At 39.0% G+C, this 22,843-nt stretch overlaps 1 protein-coding gene across 11 annotated transcripts in view; it reads left to right on the top strand.

The window, feature by feature from the left end:
- IMMP2L (inner mitochondrial membrane peptidase subunit 2) overlaps nt 1-22,843 on the top strand; it is a gene marked incomplete at its 5' end in the record, with an annotated part of 829,477 nt that overhangs the window by 54,450 nt on the left and 752,184 nt on the right. For all 11 annotated transcript variants that reach the window (XM_084791200.1, XM_084791202.1, XM_084791195.1 and 8 more), the window contains one exon: nt 18,005-18,108. In XM_084791200.1, coding sequence (XP_084647326.1) covers nt 18,005-18,108 — 104 coding nt within the window. The remainder of the gene's footprint in view (nt 1-18,004; nt 18,109-22,843) is intronic.

Here is a 22,843-nt window from a genome sequence, read left to right as displayed (position 1 = left end):
GATGAGAAAATATAAAGTAGTTTTTCTGGGATAGTGTTATGGCAATACCAAATATTCACTTTGAGAGGTAAATTTTGTTATAAGAACTCTTATTGGCTGCGGTAGTAGGGAAATTTGTTTTTAGGATTTCATCTTTGATAAATAATTACTCACTTTAAAAATATTCTTTAGTAGCCCTTTTCTTAGCATAGAATTTCTAGTATTAATTTATAGCTCTAACTATCTAACTAAGTAACTAAGCAACTATCTGAATAGAAAGGTAAGGCTTATCAAATAGGGAGAGAGTCTGGTAAGACACATATGATCTAAAAATTTAATGAGACAATGATTAGTTCAATTGAAAACAGCGTTCAGCTTATGCCATATTGGATAAAAAAATGCATCTCTGCATATACAGTCATTGGATGAGACATCCCCCTTGCAATGCTCAGCACATAATGATTGTGGGCACAAATTACTGGTTAATGATTATTCATGCTGACCTGTTATTCCCTGTAGTGCACATGAATCACTTCTACTGCCTGTTGAAAGGTTACCTATGAAGTAGATGGACTTTTATTTTTTTTATTTTTTGTATAGAAGCGCCATATTACACAACATTAATTTAATTCAGGAAATGAAGACTGATATTGCACACAGTTGAAACTAGAGAGGGAATTTATGTAGGTGGAATGCAATTATTCAAATTAGAACTTCAATGACTTACCAAGGCTTTTAGAGCAAAAGGGTGCCCTAGGAATTGTTTAATGACCTCACACCAAAGTTTGAGGTTTTATTTGAGTGAGAATGCCGATAGCAGGGTCACTGGCTGTGATAGAAGGTATGTGCTTTCCATCTTTAAAGTTAAGATTTAAGGCTTTATAAATTAAGGGAGAGAAGTCATTTTGAGTATCGTCATCTTATTTTTGCTGCAATTGCTGCATAATTTTTATGTAGCAACCATCCCCTTTTTCCTGTTTTGCATTGCCAGAGGGGGAAAACACTGAATTATCATTGCATTCTGCCATCTTTCCAGCTCAGACTTCAGAGGGATATTTATGCAAAATGCATTTCAAAATTAGGGAATATGAAGGAAAATAGAGTTTATTCAGCACATTGGTCTTTATTCATCAATAATACACACTCATTGGTTTGAAATTGTCTTCACTTTCAGCCACCTCTGTCCCGGCCTGAAGAAACTGGCTTGTGATAAACCTCTTAGGCTCCTACCTAGCTCTCTAGTCATTATCTTTCTTCCTGCTGAGTTGAAAATTGAAAGTTCTGTCAAGAAAGTAAGCAAAGAGGTCCTTTCTTTCTCTCAAATCTCTACTTAAAAAAAATTTAAACATACAGAAGGCTTACTAAGACCCAGTCGTCACTGTGGTTATATTAATAACCGTTATTCTGATAGTCACAGAAGCTGGATACAGACTCTGAGGCAGGGAGCTCCACTGTGATTTATAGGCCAGCATTTCTGGTGGGGCTTGGGAGTTAGACTTCCTGCCGCGCGTGCGCTTCTGAGATGGTGGGAATCACCTGGCACAGCTCTCCTTCTGTGCAGACTCCACTCCTCTGTGCTCTGCTCCCCCACCCCCGGTCTGCGGCTGATATCCAAAGACGCCAGAACTTAATGCTGGAATACTTGATGGGGTTTTTGACTTGTGTGCTTTCTTCCCAAATTACTTTTGGCACCAGTAATCTCACCTAAAGTTTTCCCGTTAGGGTGCTACATGTTTTTATGTAGCTCTGTAACCTGTCATTAACAGAGAATTCCAATAGTTTGTATTTATAGCTACAAACATATGTGATCCTGGAGCAGTTGGTGAGTGATAACTCTGTAATGTTCTTTTGTGCATTTCCCTACCCCCACTTTATTTGCATGAGAGAATAACACTGCTTCAATTTTGTACAGCCAGGATTATGGCTTCTTTTAACACAAAGTTTATTACGCCCTTTAGAAAAATTGAGAAGCTGAGTATGGTAGCACATACTTATAATCCCAATACTGAGGAGGATAAAGCAGGAAGATTGAGGGTCTAAGGTCAGCCTGGGCTCCATAGTGAGACCCTTCTCATGTGGAAAAAAATGACTGAAATAATTAAAGATGTCCACACATTGTAGAGTAGAAACTGTCATATGTTCTACTAAGACACACTGGCTTTTACTGTCTCATGGTGTGTGTGTGTGTGTGTGTGTGCGTGTGTGTGTGTGTGTGTGTGTGTGTGTGTGTACATAAATTTAAAAAATCATTTCTATTGCTCATATTACTGAACCTTTTTGATGTTAGGTTGCATAAATCATTTCCCTTTCACATAGTACTTCTGTGTACTAAATATGTACAATCATATTTAAATATGCACAATCATTGCTATTCATGATACTGAACCTTTTGGCGATAGGTTGCATACATAATTCCCCTTTCAAAACCCTTTGTGCTTCTGTGTACCTCCCTGGTACACGTACCTAGTACTAGAAGGTGCATTAACTCTCATGTTTTAAGAAACCAAAAGCACTGAGTCAGTCTGTGCTGGCGGCAGTCTCTCTCCTCCCAGAGAATGATCTGCTGACTAGTTATCCTTATCCTGCCTCCCTGAAGGGCCAGCCTATCACACCTCATTGCTGCACTGTATTGATCCTGTAGAGTTGGAGTGGCACTAGTTTGACTAGGTTAGGACGATGACTATCAAAATGACACCAGTTTTGCTTGTCATTTTCCCCTCAGGTCCTTGAGTAGAGTGTAGACCTTTTTTGGTACCCCCTCCCCACCTTTTTTTAGTGGATCTAGACATGAGCTTCTCCCCTGCTTCATCTTGTATATGTGTAAACAACAACAACAACAACAACAACAACAACAGCAACAGAAGCAGCAGCAGCAGCAACAACAACAACAACAAGAAGCACTCCCCAGGGATCTCACCATAGCTGTATTTCTCAGGTCCAGTTCCCAGCCTTCTAGCCTCTATGTCTGTCTGCTTTCCTATCTGAATTCTTCCTGTATTTCTTTATTGTGTGGTGTTTAGGCCTTCTTTATTCTAGAGAGAGAGAAAACACTAGTGAGTCGCAATGGTTTGGCCTAAGGCTATAAATACTTCTACCTTCCCCAGATGCTCTATGTGACTGTCTCATATCAGAGATGATAAAAATGGGCATGCCTTGGTAGAGACCCCATAACAGTCATATGACTGACGTCTGACCAATAAAAAAAATGTCTGGAAATCAGGCACCTTTTTCTGTTATGGCTCCCAAAAACCTTAGTGACACTGTGCTCACTACCTTCTGGGTGCTCTTTTAGTGTTCTGACTGGCAGCAGATGTTTGTGTTCTGTTGGTGGCTAAAACCAGCACATAGGTGCTTCTATGTCTGAGGCAAGAGGAAAGTCCTGCACACAGGGCCCCAGTGGAAGGCCAGCAGAGTACCAGAAGACAGAAGACAGGAGCAAGGGGAAAGCCACCAGGCAGAGCCTTCACTGGGCTCTTGTGGAAAGGGAAGAAGAGTAGGTGACCAGATTAGGGCATGCTAATGTGCATAGAGAAGTGGTCTCTAGTGTGTCCTGGCAGCTGGCCCCAGAGTATATGGCACAGGCTTTTGTCTCTGAGGCCCTGCCTGAGCTTGCATGTGGATGGCATACTTTGGGCTTAGTATTTGCTGTCTACAGTCACCTAGTCCTGGAAGGGGCAGTCTTTCCTGCATGGGGAAACATTCATCTATCTTCTTCTTCCCCTTCTGAGCCATCTGGCTGACAGGACCTGCAGCTCTCAGCAACCACCCAGTCTGTAGAAAGCATCACACTGTGGACCACTAGTTCGGGAAAAGGCCAAAATTCATGGTTCAAAATAGATTTCTACTGAGTGCTTGTAATGTCCATAGCCTCGAGAGATTGCAAGTGGGGTGATTTTCCTCTAGACCTCTGTTTGAATATTCCAGAATAACAGACAGGCACATGCAGAGACCGAGGCCTCAGGGTCTCTTAGGGGCATGAGTTTCTGAAAGACTATGGAATAAACTCATTGTTGTGTTAGCTACTGAGATTTTGGGGTTCTCTTCAAAAGCAGTTAGCCAAATTTGACTATATAACAGGACTCAATACTTTCTTTGCTTTTTATAATGATCCTTTTAAAACTAACTTGAAGTTACAATTATCTGTCTTTCACCCATGATTAGAAATTCTTTTCTGTTATCCTCTAGTTATTTCATAGATTATTACTAACTGTACTTTGTAAGCATCTCAAAGAAAGAGACTATTTTCTTCTCATCTATCCATTCACAGGGATACTGAATAAATGCATATTAAATTTGTTCTTTGAAGCATTAATGTGTTTGAATAATTAAACTATAGAACTATGCTAAATATTCATTAATCATTTTTTCCTTAGACTTTGAGGTGTTTCTTCACTGTACTGAGAACTTTTTTTTCTCCACAATGAACTTATCATGTTCTTTATGGCAGAGATGTTCAACCCTTTTTTGCCCATGACTCATACTAAGTAATATCTTTTGTACTATACACACCTATGCCCGACTGAAACAAAAGTGTCATGTAACAATACTTACAAGATAATTATCTTCATTATGTGCAATGCCCTCTGATATTTTCAGTTATGTTTGCAGCCTGTTAAATTGACTCTATGACTCACTCATTGGGCATGACCTATAGTTCTAAAAAATGCTGCTCTATGGCTAGAGGGAGGCCTGACAGGATGTAGCAGCTCAAACTGAATTATACCTAGGAGAGTAGATCATGTTTGTCTTTGATTATAAAATTTTAAGTGTGGACTTGTCACAGAAGTTTAGCCAGTAAGGGGAAGGGGAAGGATCTGGCAGCCTGTCATCTCTAAAAAATTCCTTTTGTAGTCAATGTGATCCTTGGACCTTTTCCTGTTAACATCACCTGGCATGTTTATTAATAATGACTCATGAGTCCCATCCCAGACCTATGAAATTAGAAGCATTTCCTGAGTGCTTTGGAATATCTATTGTGACAATTTTTTTTTTATAAATAAATAACATTTGAAAAAAAATTTTTTTTGAGAATAGAGGCCTCCAAATTTGGGTAAATGCAAGTTGTTACAGCTTAGCCAGACTCACAAGTTGCCTTTGCACAGCTGGTTCTAATTGGCTTTGTTAGCATGTGACTTCTACCTCATGGACCTTCCAGGATATGACCATGTTGACCTTCTTTCTCTTTAAAAGAGCGTTTTTAAATTTGTCTATTTGATTTTCTGTGTATATATTTGTACCAGAAGAGGGCATTGGATCATCTGGAACTAGACTGATGGTTAAGAGGCACCGTGTTGATGCTAGGAACCAAACCTGGGTCCTCTGCACAAGCGACAACAGCTCTGAACCACCGAGCCCTCTCTCCAGCTCCCACCCCCACTGTCTAACTCATTATATCTTTGTGCCAATTTTAGCATGTTGTAGTCTTTCATATAATTATGTCAACTTACAAATATGTCCTTTGAAATTTTTCTTACTACTTTAAGAACTTCATTTTTTTCTTATATCTTTTTCATTTTCTATTCACTTTATTTCTTATGTTCTACTTTTCATTTTCTATTCACTTTATTTTAAAAGTGAACATTTTATGCTTTTTATAATATTTATTATTTCCACCAAATATTCGTTAAAAAAGGACTGTCTTTACTGTAACTTTCTTTTTCTCTTTCTATCTCTCTTCATTCCTTCCTTTTGTTTGTTTCTTTCTTTCTTTTATTTTTTTTGTGGTGCTGGGACTGAACCTAGGGCTTCATACATGCTAGGCAAGTGCTCTTACACTGAGCTGTTTCTGTAATTGTCAGGTAATGAATAGGAAGCAGGACCACAAGTTTCATGTGAGGGAATGGCCTATTTCCTTAGCATGGGAGATGTGTTGATTTTTTTTTTTTTTACTTTTTAAAGGTTTTTACTTTTATTTTTTAAATGTTATTTTATTAATTTATTCTTGTTACATCTCAATGGTTATCCCATCCCTTGTATCCTCCCATTCCTCCCTCCCTCCCATTTTCCCCTTATTCCCCTCCCCTATGACTGTGACTGAAGGGGACCTCCTCCCCCTGTATATGCTCATAGGGTATCAAGTCTCTTCTTGGTATCCTGCTATCCTTCCTCTGAGTGCCACCAGGTCTCCCCCTCCAGGGGACGTGGTCAAATATGAGGCACCCGAGTACGTGTGAAAGTCATACCCCACTCTCCACTCAACTGTGGAGAATGTCCTGTCCATTGGTGAGATCTGGGTAGGGGTTTGAAATTTACAGCCTGTATTGTCCTTGGCTGGTGCCATAGTTTGAGCGGGACCCCTGGGCCCAACTCTGCCTATCCTAATGTTCTTGTAGGTTTTACAGCAGTGGCTTCTGAGTGAATCAGGCCTCTCTCAAAGATTTGTGCAGTGCTTCTTCTTCCAGTACCCCACCATTTTAAAACACTACACGATTTTCTTTGACCAATGAGACACTAGCATACATTACTCAAGTAGAAGCCTCGTAAGTACTCTGAGCTGAAAATGTCCTGCTGGAGGAGACACTGGAGCATCATTTCTCCATGATGCCAGCAAACATCAGAGCCTGATGTGTCCGTGAGGCAAGAGTTTGGGCTGTTCCGTTGCATTTGCCCTCAGATGATCACAGCTCAAGAGATGCCTGCATGGGATCCCCCTACCAGGAGGTGGGGGGGGGGGAATACAAAATTGACAACAGTAACGTTGGATGTCCTTTTAAGTCAGTTTTGTAGTAAAACAATAGATAATGGAGCAAAACCTGGTATTATCAGTGAGGTGCTGCCACAGGTCAATTCTCAATAAGCTTTTGGTGATTGGAAAAGTGGGAAGAGCCTTGGGAGAGCTTGTTAAATGGCAGACAACTGTTAAAGGATACCAGGGATGCAGGTCCCTCTCATTCATGTTACCGAAACCACTTAAACTATCATTTTCAGGAACTTTGGGATAGAAGTTGTGTACACCTGATAAATTTACAGACTGAGCTAAGAGGGCTTTTAGAAAGAGAGTTGAAATGTCAGTCACCTTTCTGCATTTTTATCTAGGGTATACAAACAGAGAAATGAATTACAAATGAAAGGAAACCCAGACTGCCCAAGACTTCATTGGCTATAAAATTAAACCCTGGTGCATTTCTAGTGTCTAAGCAGGCAAAAGCTATTCAGAGTAAGAAAGGGTCTGGAGTAGATATAACACCCAGACTGGAAAACGCTCTATGATCTCAGAAAGAGTGGAGGTGATGCTTTGTAAATTCTTTTAGGTGGATTCAAAAGAGGTTAAGGCTCTCAAAACATTGGGATACCACAACCTGGCCCTTCCAAAAGAGAGATAGGTATATTTTGAAAAATTATTGATGTAGTTTTGGGGTGACTGGCATGAACCCCAGTTAGATTAATAGGAAATGTATGAACATTTAAGGGAGTTAAATTAGCTTGTATTAAAAGGGAACTGTCAGCTTAAAAGGGAGCCTATGGGTCTCCAACATACTGTGACAGAAATATTTCTTTTAAAAACGTTTGTCTTCTAGCCAAAAGCTCAGGGCAGGCTGGGAGCTATACACAGTAGAGAATCATTCCAGGGAAGAGAAAAAGGCCCCAATGGAACATTTGGACAGGAGGCCTATATATGTACAGGGCTGGACTTTGTGAGCAGATGCCATCTCTGTTTCTTCTGTTGCTTTTGAAGCCGTTTGTGCTTTATTGTCACAAGTCTCTGTTCCTAACGTAATTGAGCCCAGGATCCTATCCCTTCCTTTGCCCTGATGCCTGTAGCCGACTAATGGATTAAACTTCTTTGTCAAAGACTGAGACTTGATTTTTTTTTTAAACCATTGCATGTGTTTTGCAGGTGGGAGGGCTATGATTCATCAGGTCCAGAGAGCAGAGCGTTGGTAGATTGTGACGTTATCATCCTTCCCTTTGCCCCAAACTCTATGACTCATGTTCCTTGGTACATGGGCTTTGTGTTGTCTCCCTCATACTTTTCCTTGGCTCAGCCAATTGATGTCCTTTAGCAGGCAGAATAGCAAACTGGGGCTTGTTGGATGCCGGCACAGAGAAGCCGGTCCTCCTGCAGGCATCTGCAGTCACCCTGCTGGGCCAGCACACGTGAGACTGCAGAATCGTGGGCCAGTGATTTTTTTTCTTTTATGTTTTAGAATACTTTGTTTTGTAGTAGAAAGATGAGTAATACAAGGCCTGTAGTTCTTTCCTCCTTTTTCATCTGCCACAATGCGTAATAATTCATTTTAATAAGCAGTTTGTTTCTAACACAGTTGAACCCTTTAGTTATGATAGGTTGGCACTATGCAATTCAAGGGAGGCATGAACCAAAATTTCTATTGATATTCTTTGAATGATGGATTTAGAAATGTTATTTTTATATAATGCCACAGCATCAAATTCAAAAAAAGGAAGTAAAAGGTATAAAATCTGTTGTCTTTTTTTTGACACATACTTTAATTTTCTTTACTTTTAGTTGATACCATATGTAAACAAAGTTTCTAGAAATCTACAAAATGTCTACCACTTTACAGATAGCCTTATGAATAGATTGGCACACTATTATAAACACTGGGGAATCAGGCATTTTGGAATGGTTTACTTCTGGCAGTTATCTGAAGAACCTTCCTAGGGGTGGGAGAGATGGCTTCGTGGTCAACAGCTCCAGTTGCTCTTCAGAGGATATTGGATTTGATTCCCAGTAGCACATGGTACCTCTCAACCATCTGTAACTCCAGTTCCAGGGAATTCAACTTCTCTTGGCTTCTACAACAAGCACCGTGCACATGGTACACAGATATATATTCAGGCAAAGCACCTCTACACATGAGAAAAGAGCCTTTCAAATCCTTTTGATTATTTGAAACCATTCCTTTTTTGTTACTACACACTTTACTGTGGACACATATTTTATGGTAGAGAAAGTAGTTTATTTTTGGCGAGAAGGATTGGCCATGGAAGAAAAGCCTTTCATTGTGTTAGGATTTTATTACACACAAAATATTACACATCTTGTTAATGTGTAAAATACTTTTCATATAAATTTTATATTTCATGGATTTCACATGATCTATTACTTATCACCAATAAATAGAACTACAAACCAGAATATTTACCCTGAACTTGTTGTATTAGGCATAAAATAACACATGTATTTAAAAAACAGATTGACTTTTCTTATTTTTAAATTATATGTACTTGTTGTAGGGTTATGTATAACTTCCTGAGGAGACCAGAGGCATCAACTCTCCTTGGAGCTGGAGTTATAGGCAGTTCTGAGCTGCCTGACCCAGGTGCTAGGTAACTTTCATCCTCAACAAGGACACCAACTTCCCCTAACTCTGATCCATTTCTCCAGCCGCATACATAGAGTTTTTAAAAAATCATTTATTTTTATTTTATGTGCATTGGTGTTTTGCCTGCATGTATGTCTATGGGTGTCAGATCTTAGAGTCACAGACAGTTGTGCATTGCCATGTGTGTGCTGGGAATTGAACCCAGATCTTCTGGAAGAGCAGCCAGTGCTCCAACCCCATACAAAGAGTTTGATAGTTAGTAAATCATGTCCTAAGCCATGGTTGAACTCTTGCAGTCAAGTTGCAGAGAGGAGAACCAAGTGGATGTCTAAACAATAAAAGATTGTTAAAAAGGTAGATAAGCTTTAGAAGAATATAAGAAAAGGATATAAAATCCACTGATTCACCCATTAAAAACAACTTATTGCTTGTTCTTCATAAAGTATTGAGTATTGATTGGTGAACACTTAGGAATAATAGAAAAAAATACACACACCAAAGATCTATTCTACTTCCTAGCATTAGTTCTTTTCTGATTCTACCCAGTAATAGTAAAAAGCACTGATTGGTGACAGTATTCTAGTAATTTGCATCCTTCAACTGTACAATGAAGGTATCATTTAACAGATGGAGACAAGGAACAGAGAGAGTAAACACTTTCCTGGCAATTACACAGATTGAAGCCCAGGCTTTAGATTTCAAAACTTGCCTTCCTGAGCTGTTGTAAAGTTTCAGCTTCTTTGTCTGCACAGTTCTCTCTCTGGCCCTTCCCTCTCTTCCTCTGTTGCCCCTGCCTTTCCTGTCTCTTCTATCATCCCCTTCGTTTCCCCTCCTCCTTCTTTTTCTACGTTGGATCATACATAGTTATTTCTTTAATCACATTTTCACTTTTTATCCACCGAATACTTTTTTTCTTGCAATGTGATTGCTAATTAGTCTTCTGTATCCATACGCCACATAATTTAACCATTGTTAAATTCTCGTTTAGTCAGCTGGCAGCAGCAGCGTGTCTTTCTCCCAGCTTCTCCTTCTGATCTCTTAGCACAATATTAACAGAGGCCGAATGCGGCGTCATCGTGCGTCTTCTTGTTATTTACCTCAGTTCTTGTCACATAGCCATTGTTCCAGGCCATATCATCCCTGCAAAAAGAGAAACTGTAGTCACTCATATCTTGAGATACTGCCTTCCTGTAGCTGTTATAAGAATTGTTCTGTTTTACTACTGTTAAAACAGTTTCATTATGCCTGGTCTGTAAGTCAGGTTGTCATAGGCATGCATGTGTAGGGAAACGCCTTAGTGTGTGCATACAGGGAGATAGTTTGGCACTATCCACGGTTCCAGTGTCACTGAGGGTCTGGGATGTACTCCTCATGGATAGTGTGTATGGCTGTTGCTGAAGTTGGCATAGACTTTTAATGTAATAAATAATGTATAGTGAACACCTTTGTGTGCATTTCTGAGTTTCTCAGGTCAACTTGTTAAATACGACCCTCCGAGGTCTAAGAATAAGACAGGCTTTAAGCACATTTTTCCAGATCACTGTGCACATAGTTTATGAAAAGTTTTATTCTCATCTGTGATGTATGAAGTTTCTGTAAAACTTTATGCTTCTCTCTATAATTAAGACGAGGAGAAGGAAAAGTTAATGACTCAGTATTTCTCTAAATTAAACTAGGGTGACACATGTCTAACTTTCCTATACATATTTACTATAGTCCAATACTCCTTTTAAAGTAAAATTTTCTTGCATTTATTTATGTGTGTGTGTGTGGGGGGCAGGGTGGCATGTGCACTCATGGTAGGCATGTGGGGGTCAGAGGACAACTTGCCTCTGACACCAGCATTGGTTCTCTCTTTCCACCACATAGTTTCCAGTGATCAAACTCAGCTTGCTAGGCTTGGCAGCAAGCACCCCCATGCACTGAGCCACCCTGATGTCTCTCCAGTCCTTTTAAAAGAAAAAGAAAAAAGAAATAATGATTAAAATGTACAGTTATTTCAATGAGAGTGAAATTTCCTGCTCCTTTGACAGGAGAAAAATCATCTGTCTTACTCTGTGTTCTCTTGCTGTGAAAAGACACCCTGACCATGCTTTTTTTTTTTTTTTTTTTTGTAAAGACTTTAGTTCTGGGTATCTATATATCTATGTCTGTATATATCTGGATACACACACACACACACATATATACACTTATTATATTTTTAACTTTTATTGATTGTGAGTTTTATATCATGTACCCCAATCCCATTTACCTCTCTGTCCCTCCATATCCTTCCCTCTGCCCTTGCAACCTACCCACTAAAAGAAAACATAATAATAATAAACAAACAAGCAAAAAGAACCCTCTCAGACCATGGCAACTCTTAGGAAAGAAAACATGTAATTAGTGACTCAGTTGCAGCTTCAGAGGTTTAGTCCATTATCATCATGGCGGGGAACATGGCGGCACAAAGACAGACGCGGTGCTGGAGAAGTGGCTGGCAGTTCTAACATCCAGATCCATGGGCGTCGGGGGGAGAGAGAGACCCTGGGCTTGCAAGGGGCTTTTTGAACCTCCAGGCCCATTCCCAGTGACACATTTCCTCTAACAAGGCTGGGAATGTTCCTCAGTTGCTCTGCTGCCACTGCCTAATTTCTTGATCAAGATCTGTCAGTCAAACCCAGAGTTGTGGGTATGGCTGGTCTTCCTAGCTATTGTGGTCCAGTGGTCGCCAGTGCTTACCTTCAGGGCCTGGAATTAGAGGAGGCTCAGCACCGTTCACCCTTCACGTGGTTCTGGGCATCACGCTGGTCCTCTTTCCTGTGCTGCAAACCCTTCAGCCGGCTTCCTGAGCCTGAGAACATGCTCACAGATATTCACCGCTTTGTGCATCCTGAACATGTTTGGATGAGTTGCAAACTGAACAAATAAGGCCCCCAAATAAAGGAATGCTGACTTTATGCTTAAAGACATCCCACCAGTTATTTAGAAATGAATTTTAAAATATTCTGCCATGAGACTTTGAATTTTGTCTTTAAAATAAAGATGTGCAAAGTGATATGGAAGGCATAATTTTTGTCTTGATTCTTGTGAATGTGGGACTTGCTTTTGCTTTGCTTTCTTCTATCATTGTTAACACCATTATCGTCTCATTTGTTACTCCCACACTGTAGCATGTGCTGTGTCACGATTTTGTGGGTCGCCTCTTTGTCATGCAGTCCTTATTTAATATATGAAGAAATGAGGCTTAGAAAAGTTGAATCAATTGCAGTATGGAAATGGAGGCAACAGTTAAAAGACAGCTTTCTAGCTTTAGTGCAAGGCCTATTCTGAAGACTTCTGGTTTTTCATTTCCTGGTGATGTTAGACACTGACCTCAGGGTCTTAGACATGTCAGGTGTGTGCTCTGCGACTGGACTACATGCTCCTTGCCACACCAAGTGTGGTGTTTAACCTTAGTGGTAACGGGTAGGGCAGAGGAATAAACTGATTGGGAGGACGCAGATTTTTGAGATAAGATAGAAGAGCAGGTCAGATCCTTCTGTAGCCATCTTAGTGATTATTGTTACTACTGCCCTGATTCCCAGGAGTATCAAGCGCTGGCAGCAATGTCATAACATATATATCTCTTATGCTTTGACATACAGGGTAGACACACCTGCAATCTTGGAAGTTTTTTGTTGTTGTAAAAACTTTATTATTTGAAGTTGTTCATAATTTTGAGACAGTTTCTAGAAGTTTAGAATTTAAAATGTTAACCACATGACAAGGAAATGTAGACTATGTTGTCAAATCTAATTATCAAAGTTTATGACTTAATTTAGATTTTCTTTTTATAACTTCTTTGATTACGAATGATTGCTTGTTCTGTCTGAAGCACACAGTACCATTCCCATAAGGAAAGCAAAATGTAAAATTTCTAAGTAATAACATGGTTTACTAATTTTTGTAAAATAGCATCAACTGATTTAGATGTTCTTAATTTTCCATGTAAAATTCTCATTTCAGAGTTAGTATATTAGTATTTTTTAAAGTAGTTTTGGAGAAGTCAGAAAGTCTTTGCTGTTTAATATTGTTTTCCATTGGAGTATAAGGAACTATATGGCTTTTAACACCAAAGGAGCAGTTTTTCAGTTCAAGAAGGGTTTTCTTAATAGGGTGTGAGCTGTGTTTATAAGAGTTCAGTCCCTAACTGAACAGTATGGGTACTTTATTCTGCCATGCTTGCCAATATTCCATTGTGGGAATGGGAAAGCACTGTGGGACTTTATTACCAATGATGATGTTGTCCAACTTGATAAGACCTAAGACATTTCTTCCTCAGGCATCTAGAATGAAAAGAGATGCATAAATTGTTTACATAATGTTTGCTGTTTGGGAACCATCTTAACTATGTTTAAAGTCTCTTTAATCTTCCTATGATAGCAATAATGTTTTCTCATTACTCTTTTAAGAGTAAGAATAGTAGGTTGCTAAGCCATGAGAAGCCTGTAGCTGAGTGAGACAGTCGTATCTGTAGGACGATACCTATTACATGCGATCATTAAAATTTACCTAAATTACTATGTACACCTGTAATCCCAGCACTAGAGGAGGCAGAGGCTGGTGGATCTCTGTGAGTTTGAGGCCAGTCTGGTCTACAGAGCTAGTTCAGATCAGCCAAGGCTACACAGAGAAACCCTGTTTTGAAAACAAACAAACGAACAAATAAAACAAACAAACACAAATATTACTACTTTTCTGCACACCCAAGCTTTAAAGGAAACCTAGTGGCAGCTTTAGGAACCTGTTTTATATTTTTTGTGTCTGTGTCATGATTGTGTATGTATATACATATGTTTGTGGCATATGTGGTGTGTGTGTGTGTGTGTGTGTGTGTGTGTGTGTGTACCAGAGATGGAAATTGAGTATCATCAATTGCTCTCTACTACTTAAAAAAAAAAGAAATTTAGGATTATTAAAACAACTTTAAATGCCATATTCTGTGTGTCTCTGAGGCTTTTGAAGACCTTATTCAACTATTTTACCACATATATCAATAAAGTCATATCTATCTGTTAGACATAGGATATATGTTCTTGTGCTAAAATCTGACAAGTATTTGACATGCCCATGTTTTGTATCAATATACTAAATTCTATGCCAATGACTTACACATAACCTTCATTATGAGTAGCAATTAGGCCTTGAGTTAAGGAGTAGGTTCACTCATCTAGCTTTTGTTCTATCCTTCCTCTATGTTCTCCCTTTCTTTCTTTTCAGCTCCTATCTCCTTACCAACCTGCACTGCTGGTTCACGCCGGAATTTAAGTTTTATTCCTTCTCAAGTCTCTGAGGGGCATTGAAGGCCAGATAGTATAGTGTTACAATCAAGTTTAGTTGGTTAGGGGATAAGATCTTTTTAGATCAAGATAAAGAAGTTAAGTTATTAGAATTGAGATAGGATAGATATTGAATTTCATTCAGAAATTTAGACCCAACAAGACAGGAGAGATGTTTACTTCAAGCTGGACAAATACAAATAGCCAAACCACTATGAATGTAACATTTATAGAATTCATGGTTGTCACATGGTTCTCCCTGCTGTATGAAGTTTGTTTTATATTTGTGTAATGAAATAAATGTATTTAAAAAACCAAAAACAAAACAAAGCAAAAAACCACACACACACACACACACACACACACACACACACACACACACACACACAGAACAAAAAACAAAACAAAAAATACAACACTCCCTCCCTCAAACCAAACAGGCCTCATTGTATAGCCATGGCTGCCTCGAACTCACTGTATAGATCAGCTTTAAATACAGAGATCCACCTGCTGTTGCCACTCAAATGATGGGAATAAAGATGTATGCTACTACACCTAGCCATTTCTTAATTGCTATTTTGTTTTATTTTTAACCTTTTCCTCTGCTGTTTAAAATTAGGTTTTTTATAATTTCGTCTCTGGGGTCTCTGCAAACACTACTTCAGCAGGCACTGAACTTCCAAAAATATGACCTCTCAGTTAATTTTTCTTACACATTTAAGCACAGTAAAACTTAAAAAAAAAAGTCTCCATGTTACAGTTATCACAATAAAGCTTGCAGATGGCTACATGGAAACTTCCTTGCGGAGTACACCTATCTAGGAAAGCACCTGTGACTTTTACAACTAGAATGAATTCTGTTGACTGGTGCCCAGTGCTGAGGATAAGGACCTAAGGAGGAAGAGTTTGTACTAAGAATAAAGATAGATTCCATTGAAGGAAGATGCAAAGTGCGTTGGACCTTTTTCATAAGGAGTGGTTCTATTTACTGAGAGGCCAAGCTCAGGATTAGGGCCTAAACAATGCCCAGGGTTTGCACCAATTCAGGGGAAGGCTGGCTCCATAGAAGGGCAAAAAAGATCAGTAGGTTCTTAGACAACATCCATTAGTCTTCGGAAGAAAAGGCACCATTTCCTTTCCCTGAAAACAGGTCTCATGTTTAACAGTTCTGGTTCCTCCAATGCTTTCTCTAAGCTGCTCCTCCTACAATTTTGGACAATGCATTTTTTAATAGTCGCGGCTCCCCCAACTTCTTCTAGATCCACTCCTTCCTTCCCTACCCACCCAACTTTGTGTCCTTTTTTAGTTTGTTTGTTTGTTTGTTTTTAATTCATTAAGTACAGTTTGTGCTGTCCACATGTGTGCTCAAGCTAAAGCCAGACCGAATTCCGTCATGGACAGTGCAAGTGGGCATTAAGTTCACCTCTAGCTCGGCAACTATTGCAGCTGGGAGCTCTTAGAGGAAGGAGAGGTTTATTCGAATGTGGCCCCTGGTAGGTCAGCAGTACTCCTGTTTACGGAGACATATCTACCTCATTTTTCTGAGGTTGGTTCTATCATTGAACCCGGAGCTCACTTATTTGGCTGGAGCGTCTGGCCAGTAAATTCCGGGGATCTCCTTTACCTCCCAAGAGCTGGGGTACAGCAAGTGTAGCCGCGTCCTTTATGTGGATGTTGGGGCTCTGAGTTCAGGTCCTTTGGCTTATGCAGCAAGCACTTTACCCATAAGCCATCTCGATAGTCCTTGATTCCAAGGAACCCTAAAGAGTGTGTCACCACTGTTTCAGTGCATGGCTGCCTGGCCCTTACTGCTTTTCCTTGCCTGTGTCTTGATTGTGTCTCCTCTTGCTGTCTCCGTCAGACTTGCAGTGAACCAAAGAGCTTCAGCTATTGGGAACCCTTTGTCTCATCACAGAAATTGCTGCTTCTCACACTTACAGTTTTAGTAGGAGGGAAAACACTCTCTTCATCTTCTCATTCTTTGTTCCCCTTATTCCATCTTGGACTAGTCCATCGATTTGTTGCCCCCGTCCAAATAGCAGCTGTGTTGGTTCCATGGCTCATATCTGCAATTTTGTGACTAGGTGAGTGCAGTGCTTCTCAGGCATTCCTTCATCCATCCTCAGGCACAACCAGTACTGTCTGAATTCTAGGAGGACAGTCTAAGACAAGGACCTTTGGCACGTGCTCTTGGAAAAAGATCAGCGAGAGGGGTGGAAATCAATATTTTAGTGATTTTTCCATCCCTGTTCTTTCTGCTCTTGGAGGTTCGTCATATAGATGGTTTGCTGGCTGACAGATTATTTCCTGTCTTTCCATATGGAATGATGATGTGGGAGTAGGTTGTACCAGAATATTATCCTTTGGAGAATCGAGCCTCTCTTTGTATGAATTTTCATTCTTCTTAAAGCTTTCTATGCCTCTTTAGTAGAATTTAGTGAAGACTTCATTTCCAAGCATATTTTCCTTGCAAATAAGTTTTGGTAAGTTGTTGTTGTTGTTGTTATTATTATTATTATTATTATTATTATTATTACTATTATCTGTTTAATTTAGAAGAATCCTAGTTAGCCTTTCTGAAACCTCATTTGTTCTTACTTACAATTGCAATTTATTTGAAAGGTACAATTAATGTTTTTTTCCTTGTTTTCTTTTTTTTCAAGACAGGGTCTCTCTGTGTAGCCCTGGCTGTCTTGGACTCACTTTTAGACTAGGCTGGCCTAGAACTCACAGCAATCCGCCTGCCTCTGCCTCCAGAGTGTAAATTTTTTTAAATTGAATTCTTCTCAAGCTATGAAGTACACTATGGCATAAAGATTGAAAAAATTACAAGTGATAAATGTTTCAGGATATTTGATCCCATTGTGATCCCTGAGATTGTGAATTGTAAAAACTTATCTTTTGTTTAGCATGGTTGAGTCCTAACACACACCTTTAATCTAAGAACTTTCTGTTTATTGTAAACAGGTGATTAAAGTGTGGTTCAGCCAGCCCTAGCACACACCTTTATTACAAGAGCTTTCTGTACACAGGATTTAATAAAGTTAACCCTAGATGAAGAGCTGGAGCAAGAAACCAGCTGACAGAGATTAAAGAGTAGGAGGGGCTTTGAGTTGAGTGGTATTTAAGACAGCGGGTAGGAGTAGAAGGAGCTCTTTAGCTCTTAGCTCTTCAGTTCCTTTTTGAGCTTTGAGCTGGCAAAGCTTTGGCCTTGGGTTTTTGCGTTTTCTTCCTGGGCAGTCAGCTGAGCTAGTGAGCGTTTTGGGCCTTTTCCATCAGGATGTGAGCTGTGTAGGAAGGTCAGCTGGGTGCTTTCTCTGCCTCTCTGAGTTAGCAGGGTTTTCAGCATCTGGCTCCTAAATCTTTATTGGTAAAATAGAATCTTTGGGATTTTCATTTAAAACAACAATAAATGTATCTCTTCTTGTTTTGTAGCCTTCTTTGAATCCTGGGGGAAGCCAGTCGTCAGATGTGGTGCTTTTGAACCACTGGAAAGTGAGAAATTTTGAAGTACAGCGTGGTGACATTGTTTCTTTGGTGTAAGTAATTCTGAAACTTACTGTATTTGTATTTGTATTTATCTGGACTTAACTGATAATTCATTGCTGATACTGTTTTGGCCAATTATGAAATTAGTGAGCGCATCTTATCTATATAATTGTTAGGGTTTATGCAGCAGAAATACCTTGGCTGATTGGTTAAGGCCAAGGAAAGCCGCAAAGATCACACCATGTGACAGACAGATTTCACGCAAGAGATGTATTGGGGGCTGGGAATGAAAAGCTGTCTTGGAGTAGGAAAAAGAAAGAGAAAGACAGAAACTGAGATAGACAGACAGAGTGGGAGAGCAAGAGAGCAATCTGGATGGTGGGGACCTTTTGAAGGGTATGTGGGTCACATTTGGCCTTGGCTGGTGATGATGTGCTTGCTTGAGCTGAGTTTCTGTGGTCAGGTTGGAGAAATGCCTGGTTTCTAACGGCAGTGTTAGAAAAGGTTCTTTATATATCATTTGAATAACAAAATTGGTAAAATTTTAAAACTAAATAGTGAGTAGAAGTTGAATATTGTTGATCCAAAGTAGATGCTTTTGATATTATTTTGCAATGTTTTACAATGTTGCATATTGGCAAGCAATCTTCTGTGCTGTTTTACTGCTTTTGGAATGAAAACATTCTTAGAAGATGATAATTATGATATAAAATTCAGTGACAGTTGTATATGTCATGTATGCACCTGAAAAAAAAGGTTTGAAAACTAGTATGATGGGCTTTTGTTTGGCATCAAAAGATGGCGCTGTTTCTCTGTAAAATGTTGTGCCTGGGTGGGAATAAAAATTACCCTAAGTGTTGGCTGTAGAAAATGAAGGTCAAGGTGTACATAGCTGACACAGTGACATAGTGTACACTCCTGCACGTGCTTGAGTGGTTTAGATTAGAAATTTTTGTTTGTTTTAAAAATAAATCGACACAGGGAAGACTGCAGCAGAGTCTGCCTAATTTCTTCTGGCCACAGCTCTTTATAAAACTGTTCTAGTGTGAGACCCTGTTATGGAAGTCAGTGCACTGGGCAGCAGCCGACGTAGTAAAGTTAGTGTTGCTTATTTTCGTGACAGTAAAACCTACTATTGAGTGAGAAGCTTTCTAATTCCCGATTATTTCTTATTCGTGAGCTCGTGTATTGGTTTTCTTGTTGAGTGATATTTTTAATAGGTAGAGTAGTCCAGTACCCGCGTGCTCATCTTTACCTGTGGATGAGTTTGCCTCTGGACATAGATAGTCTGTAAGTGTGTCTCCTTCAAGACTGCTCTTACCAGGGTTCATTTGAAAACACATTACCTACATCTGGTTAATAGCTAATGAAATAAATACGTTTGATAGTTTTGATGGCAGACAGCCCGGGATGGGAATAAAATGCTTCTGAGGTTGTGAGTGTTTTCTTTACTCTACTCTTTAGAGTGCACCTTTATGTTGTCATTCAGCGCACTGTTTCTGCTGCCTTCTGATAAGCACCTCTATGTGGGATAATCCTGTTCTTTCGCCTTTGGTTTGACAAGTGTACATGCTCACTTGCTTGTTGATGAAAAGGATGCCCACCCAAGTGTAAGAAGTCATGTTGCAAGTGGACAGCTGTGCAGTTACCTGGGAAAGCATGCTGACTAGATAGTAGGCAGATTAGAATAGGTAATTGAAACTGTGAGATGGCTCCTTGAAATTCAGGGTGATGAGTCCATAACGTATCCTGACATACCATGATTTATTTCTAAAGGAAAACACAGCTCTTTTGGGTAAATGTTATAGTGAGTGATATTTATTATATAAATTAAATGAACATTTATATTTGATTTGAGATTGCTACATTATAGCAACTTCAGGTGAAGTGCATTTTTAGCAAGTCAGTTATGTACTGTATGTTTGTCATATAGAAATGACATATGTTCTATTTCATATGCTTTGTCCCTAAGTAGGCCTCATTTACATAAAAGAATATTTAGTGTTGGTATTGTAATATTGTACAACTAATAATTATACAGTGATACTGTTGGCTGTGTTTGAAAAAGAAAGTGAACTTAGCAGTTACTTCTTTAGCATGAGGTTGTAGTATAAAAGCTATGTTGTATTATGGCATTTTCTGTCTAGTTTTATGATCAAGGTGCTTTCTAGACATATGTTCTTATATTTTCATACAATTTATAGACTGCTTTATTTGAAAAGATTGATGTTGGAGTGATGAATTTTCACTTATATATTTAATCCATGCCAAGCAACAGTGTTTGTTTCCTTATCAGAGGCACTACTACTATGTTTCTTTTAACATATATGATGATTTTTATTGCTACATCATAAAATTTAAGAAATGTATAATGAATACAGAAATGAATATTTACCTGTTTATTCTAAAAAGAATATAAAATGTACTTTGTCATTTTGCTTACAAATTATTCTTAACAAATTTCATCAATGACACAAATAATCTCTGGAGACAAGGTAGTATATTTTATTTTAAAAAATCATGAGACAGTCTTTCATATATTCAGAGTGTTTGGGATATAGCATTGTAAGTATATTTGCATTTCTGGAGATTTGTTGTTTGTATGGATAAGTGTGTTTATATCCATTTGTGTGTGTGATTGATTATTTGCATGTGTGCCCATGTCTGTGGAGGCCAGAGGTCAATGCTGGTATCTTTCTTAATTGTTCTCTACCTTATTTCATTATAAAATAATTATAAAATATTTTTACTTTATGTGTATAAGTGTTTTTTACTTGCATGTATGTTCACTGAGTGTGCAGTACCTTAGGAGGTCAGAAGAGGGCATCAGAACTCTTGGAATTGGAATTTCAGATGGTTAAGCATCACCATGTGGGTGCTGGGAACTGAACTGGGGGCCTTTGCAAGAGTGGTACATGTTCTTAATTGCTGACCCATCTTCTCTTATTTTGGAGACACTGCCTCTCACTGAATCTGGGGATCTATGATTCAATGGCTAGTGTCTGCCTGACAAGCTGCAGTGACCCTTCTGTGTCCATGTCCCCAGTACTGGGGCTATGGGCACTCATTCCCACACTCAGCTTTTTCATAGGTATGATGATTAGGCTCAGATCTTCATGCTTCTATGGCAGGCACTGTGCCAGCTGCATGCTCCCCAGGCCCCTGAAAGACATTCTGCTACGAACTGATACTGAAACTACTAGGGCTTTAATAGCTCAAAAACTAGTGAGAACATTGACACTCCCATACATTTGTAATAAACATAGTCCAGTGAATCTGGGTTTGTATTTAAAGCCAAAATGGTGGAGGGAGGCTATTGGTGGACGATAATGGAAAGGACTAAATATGGACACAGGGTGGAAATTGCTAACCATTAGAAATTGAAAGTAGAGAAGGGTATAAATTTTGTACAAAATGTATCGTGTGTGTGTGTGTGTGTGTGTGTGTGTGTGTGTGTGTGTGTGTGTGTACAAAGAATAAGATTAACTCTGTGATAACTGCTTCTAGGAGAAGGGTCAAGTGCATGACCTTGACTACTTCTGAGCTTGCTTGTACCTGGTCTTCTGCTGCTGTTGTTAATGGGGAAAACAATGGTATGGGGACAAAAATCACACGTGAATAAATGTACCTTCTGCATTGGAATGAAATACTTCCTCCATTTACAGTGTTTGAGAGCTAATTTGCATCACAGACATATGCAATAGAATGGAACAGACTTCCTTTTATTGCTTGATGTTTTGTTGAGAGCACGTTGACCAGTGCTGCTTCCTAAAGCATGGGATGCAGGTCTAAGGAGGAGAGCGGGATGCACTGGAGTATGCTTCCTTACATCTCTGTATCTTTTCCTGTCTTTTTCCTTTTGAATAGTTGATCCTAGTGGACTTATTGTTTGATCACATTATTCAGTTATGTTAATTCAAGAGGAATATTTAGTCAGTCACATGAAAGGCTAGGCACAGTAGCATTTGCTGTCATTATGTCCTTAGTATTACTGAGTGTATGTAGGTGGCACTGTACTCTCTTAATGGATTTGCAGTCTAATAGTTGTGCTTAAGGTGGATTTTCTATACCTTGGAATTGATTTTTATTAACCTGTGTGATGGCCTTACTGCAGTAGGCTTAACATAAGAATCTCAGTCTCTCAGAAAGAGTTTATCACCTAGCAAGTCCAACAGGATAGAGATGCTTTATAATAAATCTCGAATAATCACATTTATGTTTAAATGTTTTATTCTGAAATAACATCAGACCTAAAGAAAGCCTGTAAAATAGGATAGAGAATTCTCTTCTACCTCCTCCACTGCACATAAAATCTTATACAAAGTAATAGTACAGTTATTAAAACTAAGGGACCAACCTTAATATAATATTTTTAACTATATAGCTTGGTTATTTACCAGCCTCTTAACTAATGATCTTTTTATATTCCCTGGGACAAAGCATCTTATAATTATTTTATTTTTATTCATCTCTGGTCTTCTAGCCTGTGACTGTTCCTTGATCATTTTTGTCTTTTAGGAACTTAACACCTTTGAAAGTTACTAACTAGTTATCTTTCAGAATGATGCTCAACCACTACAATTTTAAGTGGGGATGGAAGTTTCTGGGGAAGCCACACAGTGGTGACAGCTGAATGAAGTGGAGTCTCAAGCAGAGAAGGCATGGCCATTGGAAAAGGTTAAGATGGGAGGATCAGATTTTTTTTCTTTTTAAGTTACACGTCTTTTAAAAAATATTAATTCACTTTACATCTCGATTGTAGCCCCCTTCCTCCTCTTTTTCCTG

This window comes from Acomys minous (genome assembly GCF_964271855.1).
Source record: "Acomys minous genome assembly, chromosome: 8".
In the NCBI taxonomy this organism is placed as follows: Eukaryota; Metazoa; Chordata; class Mammalia; order Rodentia; family Muridae; genus Acomys; species Acomys minous.
The sequence above is the reverse complement of the archived record's forward strand: the minus strand, read 5'-3'. Positions and strand labels throughout refer to the sequence as shown.